The 23649-nt window shown below is 37.7% G+C and overlaps 1 protein-coding gene across 2 annotated transcripts in view; it reads right to left on the bottom strand.

Annotated features, from left to right (window-relative positions):
- The window catches only part of LOC124141206 (protein mono-ADP-ribosyltransferase PARP14-like), a 39504-nt gene that overhangs the window by 4068 nt on the left and 11787 nt on the right, over positions 1-23649 (bottom strand). The window contains exons 3-24 of one of the 2 annotated variants that reach the window (XM_048393331.1): positions 23009-23612; positions 19626-19829; positions 18387-18629; positions 17346-17588; positions 15432-17138; positions 14727-15233; positions 14407-14471; positions 13595-13858; positions 12656-12892; positions 8683-8734; positions 8290-8339; positions 7929-8150; positions 6873-7094; positions 6572-6659; positions 6177-6308; positions 5442-5507; positions 3652-3831; positions 2854-3057; positions 2141-2367; positions 1658-1738; positions 1176-1500; positions 38-177 (exon numbers count right to left, since the gene is read on the bottom strand). In XM_048393331.1, coding sequence (XP_048249288.1) covers positions 38-177; positions 1176-1500; positions 1658-1738; positions 2141-2367; positions 2854-3057; positions 3652-3831; positions 5442-5507; positions 6177-6308; positions 6572-6659; positions 6873-7094; positions 7929-8150; positions 8290-8339; positions 8683-8734; positions 12656-12892; positions 13595-13858; positions 14407-14471; positions 14727-15233; positions 15432-17138; positions 17346-17588; positions 18387-18629; positions 19626-19829; positions 23009-23612 — 6063 coding nt within the window. The remainder of the gene's footprint in view (positions 1-37; positions 178-1175; positions 1501-1657; positions 1739-2140; positions 2368-2853; positions 3058-3651; positions 3832-5441; positions 5508-6176; positions 6309-6571; positions 6660-6872; positions 7095-7928; positions 8151-8289; positions 8340-8682; positions 8735-12655; positions 12893-13594; positions 13859-14406; positions 14472-14726; positions 15234-15431; positions 17139-17345; positions 17589-18386; positions 18630-19625; positions 19830-23008; positions 23613-23649) is intronic. The other variant, XM_046509141.2, reaches the window with a different exon arrangement.

The raw sequence follows: 23649 nt of genomic DNA, 5'->3' as shown, positions 1-23649 counted from the left end.
ACTGTTATTCCTTTACATAACGTGGTAAAATACTCACTTTGATTATCGTTCTGTTTGCACTTGAAAATGACCCAGCTACACTTCGGTATTCCGCATTATCTGGACTCATTCTGCAGACATTTAGATTCTCACTGGCACCCATCGGCTCCCAGTGGTGTGGAGGATCGAACTCCGCAGCTAGCCACAGAAAACACGTAACACTTAAAATACGCGGAGTAGTTCGTTTACATACTTGGTACACATCGTGCGCACATGTATTTACAAACAGACATATATTTACATTGGTAAAAAGAAATTCAAATATATGGACATTTTGTATGAGAGATTCTTTACAGGCAGATTGAACTTAATGTATTAAAGGATAGTTCTACATTATCATATTTGGGGATAATGTTCACCTGCTACCTTTGTAAATGGACAAATTTACAAAATGCACATAACTCATTTTATATTTCTGAAAGGTCACATAGGCAGAAGAATTATAAATAAGATCGAAAACTGTGGAATTTGTTGCCAGTGGTAAAGTTTGATTATGCCTTGACACTGGCATGTTTTCACAACATTTAGCAGTGTTACACACTTTATTTTTGACAATGGGCTGTTTTACGGGAGATTAACTTAGATTAATTAGTTTTATGTTTTCTAGTTATACATTTATATCGTTTTACACGTCTTGTGCCTTTCCATTACAGATTTACAAACAGCCATATATTTACATTGGTATTTTTTTCAAATACATGGACATTATTTATGAGATATTATTTCGAGGTATAGTGAATTAAATGTATCAAAGGAGAATTCTTCATAACAATATGTGAGGGTAAATTGCAGCTGCTACCTGTGTAAATGGACGAAACTCATTTTATATTTGTGAAAGGTTACAAAGGCAGAAGTATAAGCAAGATCGAAAACTGTGGATTTTGTTGCCGAGGTCAAGTTTTATTATACTTTGACACTTGCATGTTTTCGCATTATTTGGCAGTGCTACTCACATTTTCTTTGACAGTGGACTGGTTTACGAGAGATTAACTTCGACTAATTAGTTTTTGTGTTTTCCAGTGATCCATTCATATAATTGAATGCTGTTTTGCCTTTTACACTACTGGAATCTGAAACGTTAACACTAATCAGATTACATGTTGGTTACATGTACAGTATAGTGTGTGAACACATACCTTGGATGAGATCCTTCCTGACAACGATGACCTTGGTACTTTTATCATCTTCTCTGTATTCAACCATGTCCTTAAAGTCTATAATGTATTTCACCCCTTCAGTATCTTCAAGTTCATGGGTTTCTTCAATGCCTCTAAATGTTTTCTCAATGAGTTTGTTTGTATTCTGGTCATATGCCACCAGCTCCTCGTCCCCATTATTCAGGATGTCCATGTAGTACCACTGCACACAGGCTCCAACTGCTTCTGCATGCTCTTCATCCTTTTGTTCTAGACATAGTTCGTATACAGATTTGCTCATGGCAGCTACGTCTTCCTTTAAACCCTGGAATAGGAAACATTCAAGCAATGACATCCCCGACATTCAGTGTTAATTCATATTAACTTTGTTACAGCAATTATTCAGAACTGCTTTGGTGGAAAAACATTGTGTTTAAGAAGATGCCAAGGCATACATATGAGTAACGGTTATAACAGCTCACCTGTAATCTAATTCTACCTAAACGTGTGTTGATGTCTATGGAAACTCCACGCTGCCTTGCGATGCTCTGTAGTCTCAAGATCTGCATAAGATACAACACGGTCCGTTATCAGCTCTAATAACTGAATCTGTTCGTGAACATTACATCCTATTTAATAAGGCATCGTGTTCTTTAGAAAATATAATTGATTCATACAATGGGTTTCAATAAAGAAATCTTTAAAAAATGGTTTGTAAAAGAAATGAACCAAAGTTTTGATGAAACACGTGAAGTAGTTGGAGTTGAGGCAGACATCCTTCCGAGAGCTCGGGTGTGTCACAACCTTTAATACGATTACATGCATCCTTAATACATAATTTGTAATAATAAGACGAAATGCCGTCTTAAAACTTGATTCTACTTTAGGAATGTAATCAGAAAATGGACCTTTTTGAACTAGAAAAAGAGAGATACAGAATTCAATATATTGGCAAAGAGAACTACCTTTTCTTCATCCAACGTCCGTATTGTGTCGTGTTCAACAGGTTGGTCATCGAACTCTTTGCTACAAGCATTCTCCAATTTCTGCTTTGCAGACTGTATACATGTTTTGCTATCAGAGAAGATTTCCACTTCTACCCCATCAGCAGGAAGGTGTTCGGCGACATAGTGGAGTCGTGACTCAGTTTGACAGTTTCCAGGTTGTGTTTTTGGCCTCGCACCTCCGTGGCCTACACGACAACATGTGGTTCAAGGTCATGTTGTACATTTTAAGAAAAGCTTTCAAACACACGTTATAGCCAGTATTTTGGTTAATACGTTCAAAACATTACCCATACAGCTTAACATACGGGAGGACGAAGGCGATGTAAACATGAAGCAGCCGAAGTGAGTGAGTTGGGTTTAACGCCGCTTTTAACAGTTTCCCAGTAATATCACGACGTGTCAGCTTAATGTGGCATTTCCGGAAAGTCCGAAGTGATGCAGGTCTCTGACGTTTACCACTTCGATGAAACCCACGAGCACGGGTATGGTGCTGACAAACCTAGAAACATAATCTGGGCGAACCGGGATTCGAACCCACAATCATAGGTTTCTGGCGTGCCCAAGGGACGCTACTCTGCACACCGAATCGCGGCGCCTTAGACGACTGGGCCCCCCTAGCCCCCCGAAGCAGCCGAAAGAGATAAACCATGTTTCTATATCAATCATCGTACCTTTATGCTTGTCACCAAAGAAAGGCTTCTTTGCTATTCCTCGTCTGTTCAGCAGAGATGCCAGTAGGTCGTTGAATCGATTATACATGTCTGGTTCGTAAAGGACGAGTCGTACTTCTGTGACATACTTCAAGTTAGACAAGTCTTGCAATTCATCATAAAGATAGTCCATCAGTAGATGTTCCGGAACTCCCCCGAAAGGACCTACGTAAAGTGTTATAATTGTTAAAAATAGTTCACTTTGTGTACACACGCATAATATTGATTCTGTGCAAGAGCATTTGAAAAATACACTGTTGGATAAAAGTCCAAAAGTTTTCCATGCAACAAACTTTTCAGTGCTCTTTCAAAGTTCAAATCAATGGATGACTGCTTAAATTTGCATATCTTTACTCTTGCATTACAGCTCATATCACTATTAATAAGTAGCTACAGTTTCAGATATGTCATATTTTCAATGTTGTGGAGAAAAAATCCATACGGACATAATGAAAAGAGAAAGTAAACCATTTTAATATGAATTTTATACTTTTTATATTGCATTAAAAAAATTACATTTGAGCTACAGATCTTTGAGGTTGACCTCTTTTGTGAAACCCAAAAAGCACAGGCAGAATGCTGACAAACCAAGAAAAATAATTAAGGCGAATCTCGGTTCGAACCCACGATCACAGGTTTCTGTTACCTCTGAGGGATGCTAGTCTGAATGGCGAATTGCGGTACCCTTGACGACTGGGCCACTAGTTCCCCCTTTATTTAACTTATGCAATCTTTACCTTGTCACAACACAATGCTTACCTTGTCCAAGAGCTGGAAGAGCCACAGATGAACAGTGCATTTTATCTGCCTGTTTGATGCAGGCTTTCAGAATGGCTTTAACGTCATGCTTGAAGTGAAAGGGGTCGTAATGGATAACAGTGTTGAATGTCGCTCCTGCTACTTGAGACACTGTTAAACCTTTGGAACGGAGATCTTTTTCTGTAGAAAAACGTAATGAGAATGTACATTCATATCAACAATTGCGAAAAAGGTTTTGAAAACCCGGATTCAAATTCACATGACACATCTCTTCCATGGTTGTTTGCTGGTATAAGTAGATTACCATAAGCCATGCTTACAAATATTCATTTCTGGTGTGAAGTGGAATATGTCGAAACCATTTGGGACAAAATGTTTAGTCCGGCAGATGATGCAATACCGATCAATCTTCATGGTTTAGCATATAAAACCTTTTCTACACAGCCTTTGTAATCAAATGGATATGTGTGCATATCTGTTTATGATGTAATACTGATTTTTGCATATCCAAAATACATCGTGTACTGCCAAGAGAAAGGAAAGTGACTGTCATATCAAAAAAGGCAATTTTGTCGGCCATGATATTTTCAACCTATTCACAACATTCTTTCCAACTTTCGCGCTTCGCCAAATAAGCGCTTATAGTTTTTCTTTGAAAAAATACAGCCAGTCATGCATTTTCAGGGGTGTACAATCAAGCTGAATGCAAATAATGTACATTATAACTTGTTCAAGTTTCTTTATTTCGTACATGTTTAGGCCAACGGCCCATGGTACATATATTGGTCCACAGTATTAATTATTGACTCACGGTAGATAAAGGCATAATACAAATACATTGTGGTAATTCGAATTGTAGTTTGGTTACAGTCAGACATTAACATCTTAAATATATCCAGGGTAGGATGGACATAAAACTTTTCATGAATATCTTGTTGTCTTAAATTATCATAGGCTTTGCAAATTAACAAAAAGTGGTATTCATTTTCCACATAACCAAATATACATAATTTACAAATCCTCAGGGTTCTAGGTACATAGTTATATCTTCCCGTTTCAATATATAAGGTATGCGAACTGCAACGAAAACGAGCTATTGCCTATCTAAATTTACCAATAGTTACAGCAGATATATATGGTTCAACACAAAATGACATTTTAAATAATGAATAAAAACACATTTTAGAGCTTTTAAAAAATTGCTGAATGCCAATCCTGTTCATAAATACATTTTAGACGTGATACAAATTCAGTAATAAACAAGTTTGGGGAATCAATACCCTGATTTTCCCAAACATAACCAAACTCAAATTTATACAAGAGCAACTTGATTTTAGACACCCAATTACATTTACCATTAGATGCTTCAAGAAACAACATATTGTAGCTCTTTTAGGGTAACGGGAATCGGGCATATTTAAAATCGTACACCAATATGAAATGCCGTGTTGATAAATTGAGATATATAAAGGATATCGTCCACATTCACCACGGACAGTATGTGGGAGCTTTAACACCTAAAAACTGCTTATAGCCTAACAAATGGACAGATTCAATTTCCTTGTAATTATCTACTCCCCAAATTGTCATGTATGTTATACCAGGTTTTCCAGAGCATGCCCTGAAAACGAACCCCAACTCTATGATAAAATACACTGAAGCTGTACGTTTGGAACGTTGGCTGAAATTTAAAATCCTCAATATTGGTAAAATATATTATTCACGAGTGGAATTGAATTATAGGCATGTGTATAACTTCTCCAGTTCCTTAACTAACAGTTTCAGCTCACCTTTCTGTGTTCTGTTATCTGTTCCTACAGCTGCATACTTTCGCAAGAGAACTTGATTAATTGTTCCTGTAAGTAGGTATGTTACATAAATTATAGCTCACTTCACAGGAATGTCACATGGTCATCTGGTCTGATGACATCACTTCCATTTTAGATAACTCATCAAAATGTCTATGTGCAAGACTTAGGGACCGACCATTTGATATCCCCTATGTGTGTGTGTGTGTGTGTGTGTGTGTGTGTGTGTGTGTGTGTGTGTGTGTGTGTGTGTGTGTGTGTGTGTGTGTGTGTGTGTGTCCGTGCGTGTGCGCGTGCGTTTGTGTGTACAATTTATCTTTTTCGATAACATTTGTCTTTTTCTCCTATCCAAAATTGTGGTTCAGTTTGGGTAGAACATGCTTACCCTTTTCGTGAACACCTGGTACAATCATTGATTCTCAATGATCCTTTCACCACTATTTTGCCTTTTACGTCTTTTACGTCATGGAATCTGTTTCGGCTGATAATGGAGACTGGTTCTGAATTCTCAGGCGTTGACATTTTATATATATATTTCCCCAAAAAGGTTAAAGAACATCCGGGTTTTTTTCATATGACTGTATTTAATTTGTCATGACTGGTGGTTATGGCAACACACAGAGTTCCAATTGCGAGTGTTCTTTAACTGGTTTCGAGTAGTATATATTGGTAAAAAGATACTGACCAGGTGACACAAATATTTGAAGTGGGAATTACCTTTCTTAAGATTAAACTGTGAATCCACACTATTTATGATACAGTCCACGTTTTCTTTCAAAAGATCCCCATGCTTCAGGGTGAAGTGGATGTTGCCAAATGTAATACCTCCACTTACATCAAATGGCTCTTCTGTTGAATGAATTAATAGAAGGTGTTGATAAACTAATTATATAAGAAAACATCTATTATATACACATACGGATGATGCAATTGCTTAGTATACATTTCATTTTATTCATGATAAGCTAAATCAGTCACTTGGCGGCTGGGATCTACATGTTCTTATCATGCAAGTGAAAGGTTGGGTATGATTACAATCAAGGTGAGTATTACTTAGCAGGGGTATATCTGCAGCTTTCAGAAACATAAAGAGTATAAGAAAAAGAGAGAACCTGTGCTTTTGTTGTCTGTTTTCAGTTGTCGACCTCTTCGGCTTGAGGTCGGTATGCCATAAAATGATCCACTCTGTTTTTCAAATACCTGAAAAATGAAATCATTGCAATGTTCTCTACATGTGTGACTACATAAAACAGATCAATATTATTAGCCGAAAATTATTAGCCTTTCATTAACCATACGTGTATGGTAATTCTGTTGTTAATTATTTGAATAGTCTTAGTCAATTTTTAAAGTTATCAATGATTATTGCAATATTTTCTTGATTAGACTCCAAATCGTGGTACTGTCTCCTACCTTTGCCACATCATTGTCTTTGTCATATATGACAATCTTGATATCAATAAGCGTGGTGTCAGGGTGGTTTCTCCAGAAGTCATCTATTGCTGTGAACATGATTCTGGCAGATACATCTTTATCATATCCGGACAATCCTATTCCCAGTGTTGGGAATAACAGACTCGTGAGCTTGCTCTTGTCAGCTTCCTCCAGGCAGAGAGTTACAGCACGGTGTAGATTCTAGAGATACCACAGATACCAAGTACAAGTAACGAATTACATGCTACGTCACTGTCAACAATATCACTCCCTCCTTTCCTTTCAAGATATACTTTTATTTGTGACCAACGTCCACAAGTTCCAGACATTTTGTTTGCATTTTATGTTATGTGACGCTAATCATATATGCTTCCGATTTGTCACTATCACCTTCAGAAAAAATGCAAGCATCTAGCTAAATGATTAAGATGCTTCTAAATGCTCTTTCATTGAGCTGGTCAGTTTCTATTTGGGAATACACCTGTGATTGCATATGTGACGAATGAGATAACCCGTTCGTGTATTACAATTGCTAAGTTCTACACATAATACAGACAAGAGAAAAAGACTTAATTCATCTAATGCTCGTCGTGACGTATCCATACTGCAGTGCACTGTCTGGCTTCCAATTAATTTCTAATTAAACTATTGCATCCCAGTAAACTATATCACCGAGTCTGTTGTTTCTTCTCCTCATTAGTGATTTTTAGTCTCTGGTTGTTAATGCAGAATCAGGTAGATAACAATTAATTATCACCACAATGTGTGATTACAGTGAAGTCTGTGATTAGCTCAACAATGATCACATTTACCTTCTTCTATTCCCAACATAATTAGTCTATTCTGAATTCGTTAAGCCCTTTTGATTTTTTTTATAATTTCTTCTCTTCAAATAAATGTTTGCAGTCAATTTATAAAATGACTATTTAGTCAGCCTTCACGTGCTGTTACGTGAGCAGGAAAATGCACTTTTGGAAGAAATATAGCATGACTGTTCACATTTTAAATATGACAGTAAAACTTTCATTTAACTACCTCTTCGCCTCGAGCTTTGTTCCACGGTGGTATGACAACATGGTAGATTTCAGACGCCTGTAGAAGACCAGCTGATGTAACTGCCAAACTGTAAGTTCCATTTGGATATTTCCTTCGACATTCAGCTTCCAAAGCCGGACCAGCAGCATCTGATATAGCTTTAGACAGTTTACCTCTTGAAAGATTGAGTTCTCGGTCCGTTGGATTCACAATAACGTCTGCCTGAGGGGTAAATTGCAAAATATACATTTATATGTGCTAGACATAGGTCATATAAAATATTATCAACGTATTCAATAGTTTTAACTTATCTAAATGTGTGTACTTGTTTGGGTTTTTTTGGTGTGTGTGTGTTTTTTACCTTAAATCTGGTAATTGATCCACGTGATAAGATCACCCTCCTCCCAGAATCTGAAACATGATTATTCCTTCATTAGTATATGGGTTCATTCTGTTTTACATTGCAACAAGCATATATACATTACACTGGACTGTTCGCACTTGAGTTTGGGACAGACAAGTAAGTGGCTGACTCAGTTATCTCCGACAAATAATAAACAATGATAACCAAGGTCACAATGTTATCATGCAATCGCCATCTTCGTCGGCTCTTATCACAATCATTGGAAGGCATGAGACCACGTTCATGCAAGCTGATATTCAGTATCGACATATCTGGTACACATGTATGTACTTATGGAGACTACAACAACCTCAGTTGCGCTCACCGAACAGAGACAGAAGTACAACTCACCTGAAGTTCGTTGTCCATCCGTTTTCATTTGCTGGGCTTGATCCTTAAACACCTGTGTTATCAATATAAGTGATTCTGATTAGAAACTTCAACACATTCTGTGATGTCATGGTGGTGTTAGATCTACAAATCCTCAAAGTAACCCAGGTCTGGTGTACATTTAGACGATACCATTAATTCTTCTAAATTAATCAGCAACATGCCGGAGGTACAGCTCACCTTATTTAGTGTTCTTGAACATGAGAAGTGAAAGTTTGCTAAACTAGCTCTTGTATCTTTAAAATCATTCTACCCAATACTTACAGTGTTTTCTTTGCTGTTTCGGGTTCTCTCAATCGTTTGGGTGCATATTTTAATGATATTCTAAAATCACACCCATGCCTTATATCGATGACTGGAAGAATATTTATTATTTGTAACATGCATAAAATATTTAAGTTCACAAGTTAAAGTCAAAATCATATAAACAAACACTGTGAACAGTGTGAAACATGTTGTCAGTAACATTCAAAAAGGTTATCTGGAAAGGTTACTGCCCATATAATACAAATTTAATAACTTGAAATGTCATCGTATCCCAATTGCATGGATGGATGCTCATGATATCAATCCTTGGATTGTCTGGTCCAGACTCGATTATTTACAGACCGCCGTCATATAGCTAGAAAATTGCTGAGTGCGGCGTTAAACAATCAATCAATCAATAAATAATAACCCGAAAGGTGTTTACAGCCCAAATAAAACAAACTTACTCACTTTAAGGTGTTTGCATTTTATGCAAAACCAGAAGCAAACCCATCACAATTTTTTCCTGAATGCCATCAGAAAAATAAACCCGTTTGACTTTACAAAATAAGGTAACAGCTGTTCTTTATTCATTTTTATATTTGTTGTCTAATGTAGTCCCATATCTCTAGCTCCCCCCAAAACATGTCATATGAACTTTTAGTTTCAGGACATGACTTCCCAAACACATCCCTAACACAGCACAAGTTTGAAACAAAAGGTCAATGACAAATTTATAATCGCAGCCATGAGATGCCAGACAATTTCAAATTACAATCAAAGTAGTGTAATTGTAAATACACTCTTAACTGTGTTTATACAAATAAAGCGACACAACCATTTCCGTATCCAATAGAAAGCACGATTCCGACTATAACATGAGCATGTGTTTTATGAATCACTATCAAAGTGATTCTATTTCCATTGCTATTAACAGAAGGTGTTCAAATGGCTTGACCTTGTCACACGGCAAGTGCAGAGGAAAGTCGGAATCGTACAATTTCTTGTAGTAATAGACAGGCTTTTGTCGCTTCTATTTAAGTGTTATTAAATGTATCACAATTGTCATGAGTAAAATGTTTGGACAATTAAATTGTACAGCCAAACAAAAGAGACAGGGTTCGAGTTTAATAGAAGCTATATCACCAGATAATATAATGACTTTTTCATGAGCTGTGATAAGGTTGTGAAGCGATTTCACTGTAGCAATAATCGAAACCATAAACGTAACCATACCATGGTGGTTAATTCAGGCCTTGACCAAAGGTACTTTGTGACAATTCGAAAATTGGTGACTTATATGATATATTTAATTATATAATGTTCATTTTCAGGCTTTTCATCAGTTTGAAAGATTCCTGATTATTAAATTTTGCTGAAGTTTATGATTCAGCCTAATCGTTTGAGTGAGTTGGCGTGGTCTTGGGACTGCCTTTGAACAGTGTTTGGTTATATATCAGTGTTAAATGACTAGCCATTTACATAACAGTATTACCACTACATTTGTTTGCGATCAAACTCAGCTGTTGGGGTCAATACCAATACACAAAATCACAAAACAATATAAATAGAAATATATGTGGTGGAGGGGTATATGTGGTTGAGGGGTGAGGGTGGGGCATTTACAATGTCACGGGGGTGGGATGGGGAATGAGTGAGTAGAGGGAAGAACCTTACAACACAAAGTTACGATAAAGGCTCTGGATGAGGAGATGAAAAATGCAAAAATACAAGAACAGATAGCCACAGGGGAAAGGTTCAATACATATTTTATAACTACTCGGTGTCATGAATTTATTATTTGATGGTAGCAATAGGTTCCCAATAATAGATTCATCATGTATACACATGCACAAAAATTAAGCGCCACCATATTCACAGTCTCTTGATTTCACGTGTGGGAATCAGAAATACGAAATATGATGATGTATGACTGAATTAGGCTTCCATAGTTTCGTGAACCCAAGTTTGTCCAGATACCACAAGAAAAGCGTGCCTTTCGTGTTGCTGCAGTTCCCCTAACCTATAAATAGTGAAATTCAAGTTTCAGACACGTGGTTGCATTTTGCTCCTGTGTGAGATTCCCCTTCCAATAGAGGTTGAAAATCAGCCATGGTGAGGAGAAAGTTAACGAACGCTGAAAGATGGCAGGTGATAGGCATGTCAAATGCTGGCATGTCATGCAGGGCCTTTGCAAGACAAATGGGTCGTCATCACAGTGTTATCACTCGTTTGATTGTCAAACATGGTCAATCCAATGATGCCAATGACAGGCATAGGTCTGGTAGGCCAAGAAAGACCTCTAACAGAGAGGATAGACGTCTTTTCAGGATAGTCAGATGAAATCCATTTGCCACTTCAACAGATTTAAGACTGCAGTGGATTACCCATCACAGACTCTCGACGATGACCGTAAGGCGTCGCCTGGTTATAACGCCAGAAGACCAGTAAAACGTCCTCAACTGACTGAAAGCACAAGCGGAATCGTCTGATATGGTGTCGTGCCCGTAGTCGATGGAACTTGGCCAACTGGAGAAGGATCCATTGGTCTGACGAGTGTCGAATGGTGCTACGAACTGTTGATGGTCGAATACGCGTTTGGAGGCAACATAACACTCGTTTTGCACCAAGGAATATCCAGAAGACCATAGCATGTGGCGGGGGGTCTGTCATGATATGGGGTTGTGTTTCCTTCAGCTGCAAACTTCCGCTGGTGACAATTCGTGGAAACCTGAATGGCCAACAATACCAAGATGCCGTTCTTCAACCAGTGGTAGTCCCTCATTTAGACAACCATCCTCTTCAGACAAGACCTGTTTACATCGACGACAATGCTAGACCACACAGATCTCGGGCAGTTTTGCCTTATTTGCGTCAAGAAGCTATTGCCAATCTTCCTTGGCCGGCCTGTAGTCCGGATCTTAATCCGATTGAGCATCTCTGGGACATTCTTGGCCGGAAAATCAGACATCGTGATCTCCCAGTTCGAAATCTCCCTGGACTTGAAGCCGCACTTCATGAAGAATGGATCCGTTTGCCTCAGAAAAGCATTCAACGACTTGTAATGTCCGTGGATCATACCCACGTTACTGACGTTTCTGTCTCTGCACTCCCTAGGGTGTCTGTGTGACACCTGATATGGTCTGCTGATATCATGACAGTTACATGACAAAAAAAGTTTTTCAATGTTTTCTAATCCTTCAATTTCTGGTCTTCGGTAAAATTCCTTTCTGCTCATATTCTTTTGGAACACAAGATAAACTTGCTTTGGGACAACTTTTGCATCACATGAGGTTTACATATACGGCTTATAACAATCGTACAGCTCGTTTTAATAGTCATCATTATGTGCCAAAAGTAACAAATCAAGACATGAACCTGGTAGTTAGCATACCTTATGTATACGGTTAAAAAGCTTGATTTAACGCCCTAGATTATATAATGAATATTTTATTGAAGACTTTTACATAATAGGTGAAACCTTGCCTGGCATAGGTATTAGTTTTGGTTTTTTTTGTTTAACGCCGTATCCAGCAATATTTCAGCTGTATGACGACTGTCTGTAAATAATCGAATCTCGGCCTGATAATCCAGTCTTTGATATTTGCAATTGACATTCATGAACGGGGCATATGTGTCTGTAATGAAAAGATATAAAAAAGATGATGTGTAAAGAAATACACCAAACCTGTATGTTCTCCCTATCCCTGGGATACAGGATGACTCTTATGTCTGTGAGGGATGTATTCGGGCACTGTGACCAGAAGTCGTGTATGGTTGATAACATAGCCTCGGCTACCAGATCTCGAGAATATCCTCCAATCCCTGTACCAAGTGCTGGCATTGCGATGCTGGAACAGTTGTGTCTGTCAGCAGTTGTTAAGCATTCCTTAACTATGTCTGCCACAGCCTGCAAAAGAGATTTCTATTTCAATTGAAACCCACATACAGATAGTGATATTGGGGAAGATATTTTTTTGACGAGGACATTTATATAATATATATCAACAGAATGAACACGAAGTTCCAGAAAACTGTTCATAATGCCACCTGCCATGATGTCATTTGGCAAAGCTTTTTCCAGCATAATCAACTTTGAATACATCTATTTCAAAGATAAAAAAAACAACGACAGTAGGTGCGCAATTAGAATAAGAGATGGTAAAATAATGTATGCATCACCAACAGTTCTGAAATGGTGCTTTCTTTTGGTCACTGCAGGTGCCTTTTTTTCTGTACCTGGGTTTTATGGGAGTACTCTAACTGTAGTTGATAGCCCATACCCGAATATTTATCAATGCAGTAATACAGTTAGGGCTTATAGATATATGGATTACCGATCTATATGCTTCTCTGTCAAGGCACAAGATATGAAGGTCAAACTTTCACAATTATTTTATTTCGAGACACATTTGGGTATTTCAGGTGGCAGGGGCATTTTATTTGATTCAAACCCTGCTCTTGCGATCATACACCTGTATACTAAGTTTGGTCAAACTTCGATCATGCCTTTTGAAAGTACACACTTTCACACATCAACATGAATGCTATTCATTTTAATGGACAGATATCCATCACGTTAACATTAATCATTTTACCTTTACCTTTACCTCAAGTACAGCTTTACCTTTTTTACAGTTGTATTTGGTGTTTGTTGACGAAGAAAGGGCATTCGCAGGGGTGTGGATGTCTTCATACAAACATGATACACCTTTTTGCACTTCAGTTTGAAACCAGGTGTGACAACAATTGAACCAGGGTTAATGCCTTGTGGGTATATCCTGCAGGCAGACAATAACTCTGGACCAGCGACTTCAAGAATGGCTGTCGAAACTGGCCCTGCATTTTGTAAATTCAATTCCTTGTTCGTTGTGTTGACGATAACATCTACCTGAAAAACACAAAATACATGTATATGTTCTCGTGTGTATAGGTGTTTACAAAATGTTTACAAAATATTTACAAAAGTGAATCTGAATTCTTCCCAGACCTATCACAATATACATAAAGAAAATGGATTATTATTTGGACAGGCTTCATTATTTGTCTTGTCTAGTCATTCCTGCTCTCACAGTATTAATAGCAACATACAAGAAAAATGGTGTATAAACTGATACTGTAAACCACAGCCTGATGAATTAGGTTCCGAAAATGTTTTTCTTATCTACATAACAGGGAATTAGCGCACCTGTTACAAATAACTTGAAATTGTACTGTATCAGTAAACATTACCATTTTCGAATGTGCGATTTTTATTTGTTATCAAAATACATATTTGAAGCCCTGACTAACACACAATCTACATTGACACCTCTATATTTACAGAAACATTCAACGAAATTATACATCATCGTTTGTCATCATCTTTCATAACGTTTGGCATGATACACATGAATGCTAAGATGATACAGGTGAATAAAGGTTTCATGGTGTTTATACCTTTTGTTCAGCAATGCTTCCTTCAACCAGCTTTACTTTATACCCACACTTCACATCTGATAGAGCTACAATGAATAAATAGAAACTGCATGAAATATATGAATGTGGTATAACTATTAAAACATGGGACTTCGTTATTGCCTTGGGTCCATGGTGCAAAACAGTTGTAGCACTAATACTGCAGTACAAACACTCATAGCTTGTCTTGCCACGTAGTCAAACCAGAGAAAAAATAGGCCTCGGATAATGATGCCATTCACTATTTCAACTTTTTACATATTATCATATGCAGTTGGTTATTATATTTCAAGTTGACATACCAGAAACTCTTCTCTGTGTTCTGGGGGATGATTGTTGCATCTGAGCACCTGCCCCGCCTTGTAAACGTGGTTGTATGTGAACATTTGATGCCCCTAAGACATCTTGCAGCGATTTTACAAAGCTGTCCACAGTTTTGCCATTCACTGTACACAAATAAACGTCCTTGATTGTACTGGATTTATGTTTCACAAAGTAGTCTCTTACTGCAGTAGTTATAACCCTTGTAGCAGCATCTTTGGGATATCCAAAGATTCCAGCACTCAAAGCAGGTATTGCAATAGAGCTCCCCTGTCTACTGTCTGTAAGCTCCAGACTCCGGGTGACAGCTTCTTTCAATTTTTCCTTTTCTCTCTTCTTTCCTCCTTCCCATCTTGGACCCACTGCATGCACAATGAAATCACAGCTACCTTTCAGTCTTCCTGGCTTCGACAACACAGCATCTCCATCCAGAACTGCACCATACGAATTCACGTGTCCGTTACACTCATCTTGCACGTCTTTTCCAGCTGAAATATGTTCAAAAATATATTTTCTTCTCTACCAATTATGGATTCTGATGGTAAATCGCACTTGGCATATTAAAACGTTTGTATAACACTTCATTAACTGTAAACATAATCCGTGAAAATATCCAGTTTTAATGTGGAAACATTTTGGATATATATATAATATATATTTATTACTTTAAAAAAAAAAAGTATTACCTTTGTCAACGATGACTTTGGCAAGACCTGCACAGTGATCTAATCTCTCATTAGCAGCATTGACAATGGCACTGACTTTCATGGTCGTAATGTCTCCTTCTCTTACATAGATCTTCCTTCCACCTGCTATGTTTGAGACAGCCACTATGGTGGATACTGGCTCTTGAGTGGCTGCATTACCTTGTCCTTCGTGTTTGTTTTCATCCTCCCCCTTCTCTTCATTAACAACCTCTATGATACATCTTTCAACCTTTTCTACATGAGAAATAATGTGTCCTCCTTGTCCTGTTTTGAGCATTCTGGCCATGCCAGCCTTCTGTAACAGTTCCTTGTGGCTCATTACTTTGTCGGCCAGGAAGGTCAGTTCCTTTCGGCATTTGTCGATTCCTTCTTTTGAGCCATTAATAGTGAACTCGGTTCCATTCTCCTGGTATATAATCCGGACATGATAGTCCTTCAAATCTTTAGCAATTGTTGCAACTTCTTCTTTGTAGTGGGCCAGAAGGAATCTGTGCTGCCCTTTAGTAAACGAGAGACGTGTTTCATCTACGGTGTTGGAGGACAAAAACATTGTGACTTCAGCATAAACACATTCCACATCATCCTTTAACCCCACAATGAGTAGATAATTCTTGTCTTGGAGATTATGAATACTGAAGGTGTCAGGCAAATGATAAATCAATGATTTCCGTAGGCTTTCCCACGATTCTGATTGGATTAGTAACTGCATTTTTCCTTCAAGGGGAACAACTCTTTCCACCACAGTATTAAGTATCATTTCACCGACTTGTCCAACTTTTTCTGGAGTTGTTGAAATTACTTCTAGTGATGACTCTTTTGCATGCCATGATGCTACAATGCCAATTTTCTTCAGTTCGTTCCTCAGATCATCCTCAACTGCCTTCTTCTGAAGCTCAGTTAGTTGCTGTTTGGAAACATGTTCTATCTCTGAAGTTTGCGTTCCATTCACCAGTTCATACATTTTAATCGTTGCTTCTTTCACAGAGGTTTCTGGACCAGACAGATGGACACCATTTGCATCAAATCTCGCACTCACTCCAGGGAATTGTTTTATCATCTCCTTAAAACCGCACTCTCGAAGAAATTTGGCTTTAAGAGGTACTAAAGGTTTCACAATTTCGGGTTTTGGGGGGCCTTTTGAAGATATTCCATGCGCAATATGTTTCTCAACTTCTGCCTTGACTTCATTAGCTTTCGTAGGAATGCCGACAATTGCTACGACCTCCTTGTCAGTGTACATCCTAACCTCTGTTTCATCAACATTGACCTGCATTAACATTGTATCAATGTTGCCCTTTAATTCCATGGGAATCTGAACCAAAACATGAAGAACAAATTCACTGATGACCGACCTAGCTGAACTCTTGTAATCCATTCCATCAGCAGTTGTAGTTCCACACTCGCTCCCGACTTGACGAAATACGAACAACTGGTTGGACTCATTCAACTTTAATGACAATCCGTAACCACCTAGTTTTTCTTGAATGTTTCTGAGTACTTTGGGTGACTTCTTCAGAAACCGTGGTACAAGTTGGTCAATACTTTCAAGGGGTATGGCGCCTGACATCTGAGCTGGTGTTGTGTCAGTGGACTCAGGTGACTGCCATCCGACACATTTGTGATGGAGGTAGACTTTTATATTTGCTTCTCCAAGTGTATGCACTCTCTCGCTGATCTGCTCAACAACTGAGAAAAAAACAGGCAAACATTCAATATATCATTATGTTTCTTTCATGCCTTGTTCTATATGTATGCATGTAGTATCAATATTATTGAAGCCATCACTATGCAATCCATGGCAAGCATTATTTCTCATATCAGTAATTTATACTGTAAATTCACGGCTCCGGATCTTAAGCGGACCATGTACTATAGCCCTTTGTTCTTCCTCACCTTTGTGGTCAGCGAGATGGACAAGGTAGCATCCACGTTGATCTAATCCTTCCACTTTGACTACCTCTGAACTCGTATCATTTCCACATTTCCGGGTTTCAAAGTAATCTGAAATTGTCTCCGAGGCAACTGACAATGGGACGCCCTCAACCCTCAGTACTCTGGTGGCAGGTACCTTAAACGCTGTCACCGCTTTCGTTTTGAAGGGTTTGTTGTTACAAGCTGACTGGAGTTTGGATATATCTGAATGAAGTATGATATATAATTTGTTTGTTGTTTGTTTGTTGTTTAACGCAGTTCTCAGCAATATTATTAGCTAAATGACGGCGCTCTGTACCAGTCTGGACCAGACAATCCAGTGATTGATATCATGAGAATCTATCCATGCAATTGGGATACAATGACATGTATCAACCAAGTCAGCGAGCCTGACCACAATAACCCATTAGTCTCCTCTTACGACAAGCATAGTCGCCTTATACCGCAAGCATGGGTTGCTGAAGACCGGCTCTTCACGGGAGGTATGTGCAAGTACAAAGATAAAAGTCAAACATAGCCGTACTTTATCCTCAAAGGTCGACAAAGTGACCATTTTATTTGATTATTATGAATTCTTCAAGTGATTTATTTGGCAAATTCTAAAATATAACTTTTTATGAAGAATACGATGAACACAGATAAAACATAACCTATTTTACACATAATGTATTTAATAAATTAAAAAATAATAATGGACAGCTCTTTGTTTTCATGAGAATTTTTAGATTAGATTTTTAGGGAAATTACTAGAAGGCTGCTTGGAATATGATAATTACACACTATCCAGGTGATATCCTTTTATAATTCCAAATATTTGAGTTAAAATTGAGATTTGATTATGAGGTTATTTTATGTATTACAAACAAAAGCAAAAATACAGGCAGAAGGAAACATCTTTATCTTTTTAATAATTATAGTATTACTTGCTAATAATATGTCGAAATCAAGATATGTACCACGGGAGCCAATCGTATTAACATAAACTTCGATATTTCTCCTTACCAATAGGGTCGCTGAAAGTTACCAACAGCACACCATCTTTGGCTCCTTTGTTGACTCCCTTCACATCAGCATTGGCCCTTGCTTGAAGATAGATAGAAAGGTCCTCTGAGTCCTTATCGAGGTGTGCACCTGGATACTTCAAAAGCACTTTGTCCACGTAGACTGGCATTGGTGTATGAGGTCTTATTTCCGCTTCTTCCTTTGCTATGGTTACTCTTCCCTTCTCGACGAGTCTCTGTGCCACTGTAAATATTTAAAAAACAATATGTTGTATCTATTACTGAACTCTCAAGATATATACATATAACCCTGCTATAATTACACATATATATATAAAACGCTGAACCTATTCATAAGTTTAAGTGTTTATTGAATGAGGAAACAAAAAGCTTAATTTACTCCTCGGTTCTTGTAGATTTTATGCCCCTTTCAGCTCATCTGACCAATGGGTGAGTCGCCTTTAAGAATACGCAATACGCTTTCTGCATTTTGCAATAAAATTCACTCTTTTAGTGAGTGAGTTAAAATTTTACATCTCATCGGCAGTCACATCATTTAAAGGAGGGTTGCAAATGTTATGCCTGAAACAGACCAATAATATTTTATAATTTTAAAAAAGTGATCGAGGTTAGTTGTATTAAATAAGTAATTAACTAACTATTTGTAATTTACTGAATTATCAAGGTGTGTACAAATAACCTTTCAAATATTTACATCATTTCTTCTGTTTCCCATTTCGGAAGAAATATGTGAAGTATGTCTACAATCTTCCCCGATAATCCAGTGTATCATATCCCTATTCTATTATCATAAATAGTTTGACTTAATCACTACAAAACCTGAAGTGACGTGACCGTCTCCGTCACACTTATTGGTATAATTCTCACAATATATTTCTCTCGCACATGAGTATAATTTGAAACGTCGTATATTTTTAGTGTGCATTTTCCTACTGGTCTCAAAACGAATGTATGGTGACGAATACAAATTTGGTATTTACATTTAATACTAATTAATATACTGAATATATCACACAGAATGGTCCAAAATATACTGAATTCGGAAAGAGTGAGCTTTGTTTAAGGCCACTTTTAATTGGCGCTGACAAACCTAGAAACATAAATCTCTGATTCGAACCCACGATAAGTTTGTGGGACGCCTAAGGGACGCAACTCTCCTTTTTATAAAATACATGAATTGATTTCATTACATTAAACGTACCAAACCTAGAAAACGTACCTGCAGGATCTTTGAATGTAATGAGAAGCCTGTTATTTTCCTCGTCATTTTCGAAGTTTTCTACGTCTCCTCCTCCTCGTCTTTCGTTTTCAAAATAATACTTGAACTTGTCCAAACTTCCTGATGCAAAGTCACATCCATGAACTTCAATCGTTCTCCTGGCAAAAACCAGTTCGTCTGCATCGGGATACTTTAAGTGGTGAACTGGAATTGTTTAAACGTTTGTTAATCTTTAACACAATCAAGGAAGATGAATTTGCTTGACTTTTTATAAACTCAGAAATTCTGTCAAAAGATTTGATTTTTCAACTTTGTACACCACAATCCCACATGACAAACTTAGGGAAAAACATAATTCCAAAATCCATGGGTTTTTTTTGTTACAAAACGTAGTGATCATTGACACAGTTATATAGCTATCGTCAGAGGTTCGGGTCAGTTTGTCAACAACGAAAACATCTGAGGTTTATTGGGAAAACAATATGTGAAATGTTTGACTTCTTCGTTGATAACGTATATGTAGAATTTGGGGGTAAGGCATTTAGGGAAGAGGTATGCATCCACATGGTTACCAATTATGATCCCTTTCTTGCTGATCTGTTTCTGTGCATTTGAATAAGAATTTCTACTCGGATTGGCAAAGTCAAAACAAGGACATTTGGCCAAGAAGTCTAACTTAAGATTAGCCAATTTCCTTCCACTGATTTACCAACCTGAACTGATATAAACACCAGTGAGACCACTTCATCTGTTTCATATTTTGATCTATTCTCCACAAGACTGTATCACAAGAGGGATGACGTCATCTTTACCTATTTGTGGAGCAATATTCCTCCAGCCGACATTTCACAACTTTTGAGAGACAATCGAGCATGCTCTTTCGTCTAAGATTTCAAAGAGCATCATGCGACTCTTGCTAAGAAGTTTGATCAAGGTTACAACATTCAAGGCCTCAGAAAAGTTTTTTTTAAAAGGTTTTATGACATTTCCAAATTTGACGCATCAGTAACAAGAATGGTGTCAGATGCATTTCCCTATTTTTACTTACAACATATGTTGCCGAGTTTGTTTTTAGGTGACCAATTGACTTGCCTTTGCATGCGTTTGTGATGGTTGCAACCGGTAGGGCAGTATCCGCTCGCCTTTTCGCGAACCTGGTCTCATCACTATTCGATTGTGATTCATAAACACATGCTCGAGATATAGTCGGAATCGTACAATCGATTTTAATGAACATGGAAAGGGTTTACTATTCAAAGGAATAGCTTTTCACTATAGTTTGGGTTTGTTTGTTTGTTTTCTTTATTTAGTGGAAATGTATGCAATCCCTTACATACCTGACATACCCACGTGGTTAAGGGTTATTGGGCCTTATCTTAGCAACTTCTTTCAATAGTGACTGTGACGGTGGGGTGGGGTTTGTGCACTAGAAAAGAAGAAGGGTGTGGAAGAGGAGATAGGAGAGCAATATCTAAGTCAAGAATTGGTCATTATTCGTTTAGCTCAACACTGTCTGTGGTATCCTGATATGTTTCTAGGTTGTGATAATGTTTTATGAAATATAATACTTATAATAATCTTATTAACGACAAGTGTTTATGTTTTCAAAGTATTAGAACGAGCATAGTTCATCTGAACTTTTTCCAGTATTAAGAAAAAAACTGTCTGGTTGTCATAATTCTATGCATAAGTTTGTGTTGTAAGTTTCTCGATCCATTACCGAATCCATATCTGAATCATATGAAAGCAGTTTGACATATACTCTTCGGGTAATAAAGTCTCAGTTATCTTCGACTTCCACTGTGCACAAAGAATATCAAATGGGTTGCTTGTACTTGCCTTAATAATTTACATATAAATTTGCAATAGTTAGACTCAAGCATATTTTCTCTCTCTACAAACACACACTGTGCAAGTGTTATCCAATACTGAGGGATAAGGTTTACTAGTTTAAAATAGTGACAATGTGCTCCTTTTAATTCTAATAATATTGTTAGGTTTGCAAATGATTTCAAGTGCCCAGTATCTGTGAAAATATCTCTCAAATATATCTAACACCACTTCCAAACCACAAAAACATTTTTATGACGCCTAGAATTTTAAATGGTTCTTTTGACTGGTGCAATGGTATATTGGGACATAACTGTTCATTTGAATTCTTCCTTGAACCATTCCAAGTAGCCATATTTTGGTCACAATTGATTCTTAAACACAAAGCTATAGCAAATGTTCTTAGTATACTTATCAATTCTGAGAGGTTTTCTCCTGATCCCTTTAAAGTAAAGTTGGCATCATCTGCATATTGGAATATTAACGTATTCCATTCGTTTGATATCAATACCTTTTATAGATTGCTACTTTTGATTGAGCTTGAAAGTAGTTCAGCACATATAGTAAATATATAAGGGGACAATGGATCACCCTGCCTTAAGCCTAAGCCAAGATTACTGTTGCACTGAAGCTACTTTTCTGGAAACGTTTGACCCAATATCGCAAAATGGGACCAACGTTAAAAGCCTCAAAAGCTTTATCTATGAATCTCCACTCAACACTATCACTAAAAACATTTAAAACATCTGCAGTAACGAGTAAGCCTGGTATTTCAGGTATTTTACAATATTTCAAAATGTTGTATAATATTCGTTTAGTATCTCAAATACAACGACCCTTAAGAAGACCCTATTGTGTCTCACTAATTATATCTGTGAGGGCATGTTTCATCCCATGGGCTATTGTTCCAGATGCTACTTTATAGTCCATGTTGAATAAACTCACTTGACGTCAATTTTTCAAGAAACGTCGATCTCGACCTTATTTAGGGGTGCAGGTAATGATGCCTTGTCATTGTATTTATAAGCATGTACATATACATGTGTTATGATAGCAACGTTGTATTTATATCCTTTTACAAAGTCTCATTTGTTGGGACAAGGAGTATGACATATATATGTAATTTAGATTAATGGGTAGGAATTTATTTACAATCACATATGGGGACTTTTCTGATAAACATTGCAATTCATTAGACATTTAAAAAAGTGTCTTCACAAGTACGAGTTTTGTGGTAACAAATTTTACTGCATCACTTACCATCAAAATAAATCATGTGTTTGTCTGACATACATGGTGTTCTAGATCTTTTAGAAATATATCATCAAGGATGATAGGTATACAGCTGCAGATGATGCGTGTGTTTTACTGGCACGGAATAGGTAAACGTAATTACCAATTGTCTAAGTGGCACGGATACAAATATATACGTCGGCGATATAACAACAATTTGTCATTCTGATTGTTTTCTTCTTCTGGGTTTCGCTTTTTAAGGTCTGCGGATCCGTGAACTATGCAAAACTAAGTGTAAGTGCTTATTGGATTGTTCTCACCTGTACGTTGCGTTTGCAGTTCAGGTGAGTCGTACATTTCTTGAGGACGTGGCATAGGGGCCCAACTGACTGGGTGGTCGACGGTGATGGACGATAATGGCTGTGTGTACCGAGTAGGTTGAGGGAAACCACTTCCGATGTTTGGCTGATTTTGAAAAAGAGGAACTGGTGCAGGTGGTTGTCCTGGGAACCTAGGAATCGGACCATGTGGATACTGGTAATAAGGTGGCCAGTAGTAACCCTGGTCTGGATTCACAGGATAATGATTCCATGACGGTGGCCATGGTACTCCTTGAAACGCAGGTGACTCAGCATAAAAAGGCATCCCTGGCGGGTGCGTGGGACGATAACCAGGATGAAGTGGCTGCCTTGGTGCAAAATCGTCTGAAAGGTGTTCACTTCCGCTTGTGTTTGGGTAGACCCTGTTCAATGACACGAATCCTCCAGTAATACCTCCCCTCCCACCAGCCTCCGGGTTATCTATATTGTAGTTCATTGACTTAAAACCTGACATGGGCGGTTCTTCTAGTATATCCTGACCATGTTGATAACCTCCTGGAGATGATCCGAAAGCATTGTTTGACCTCAAAGAACGCATCGTCCCCTGTAATATTGTAATGTGAAAAATAATAGGTGAAGCA

This window comes from Haliotis rufescens, unplaced genomic scaffold (assembly GCF_023055435.1).
Source record: "Haliotis rufescens isolate VD_foot unplaced genomic scaffold, xgHalRufe1.0.p SCAF_12, whole genome shotgun sequence".
NCBI classification, from domain to species: Eukaryota; Metazoa; Mollusca; class Gastropoda; order Lepetellida; family Haliotidae; genus Haliotis; species Haliotis rufescens.
Note: the sequence above shows the minus strand (reverse complement) of the source record. Positions and strands in the feature narration are given on the sequence as shown.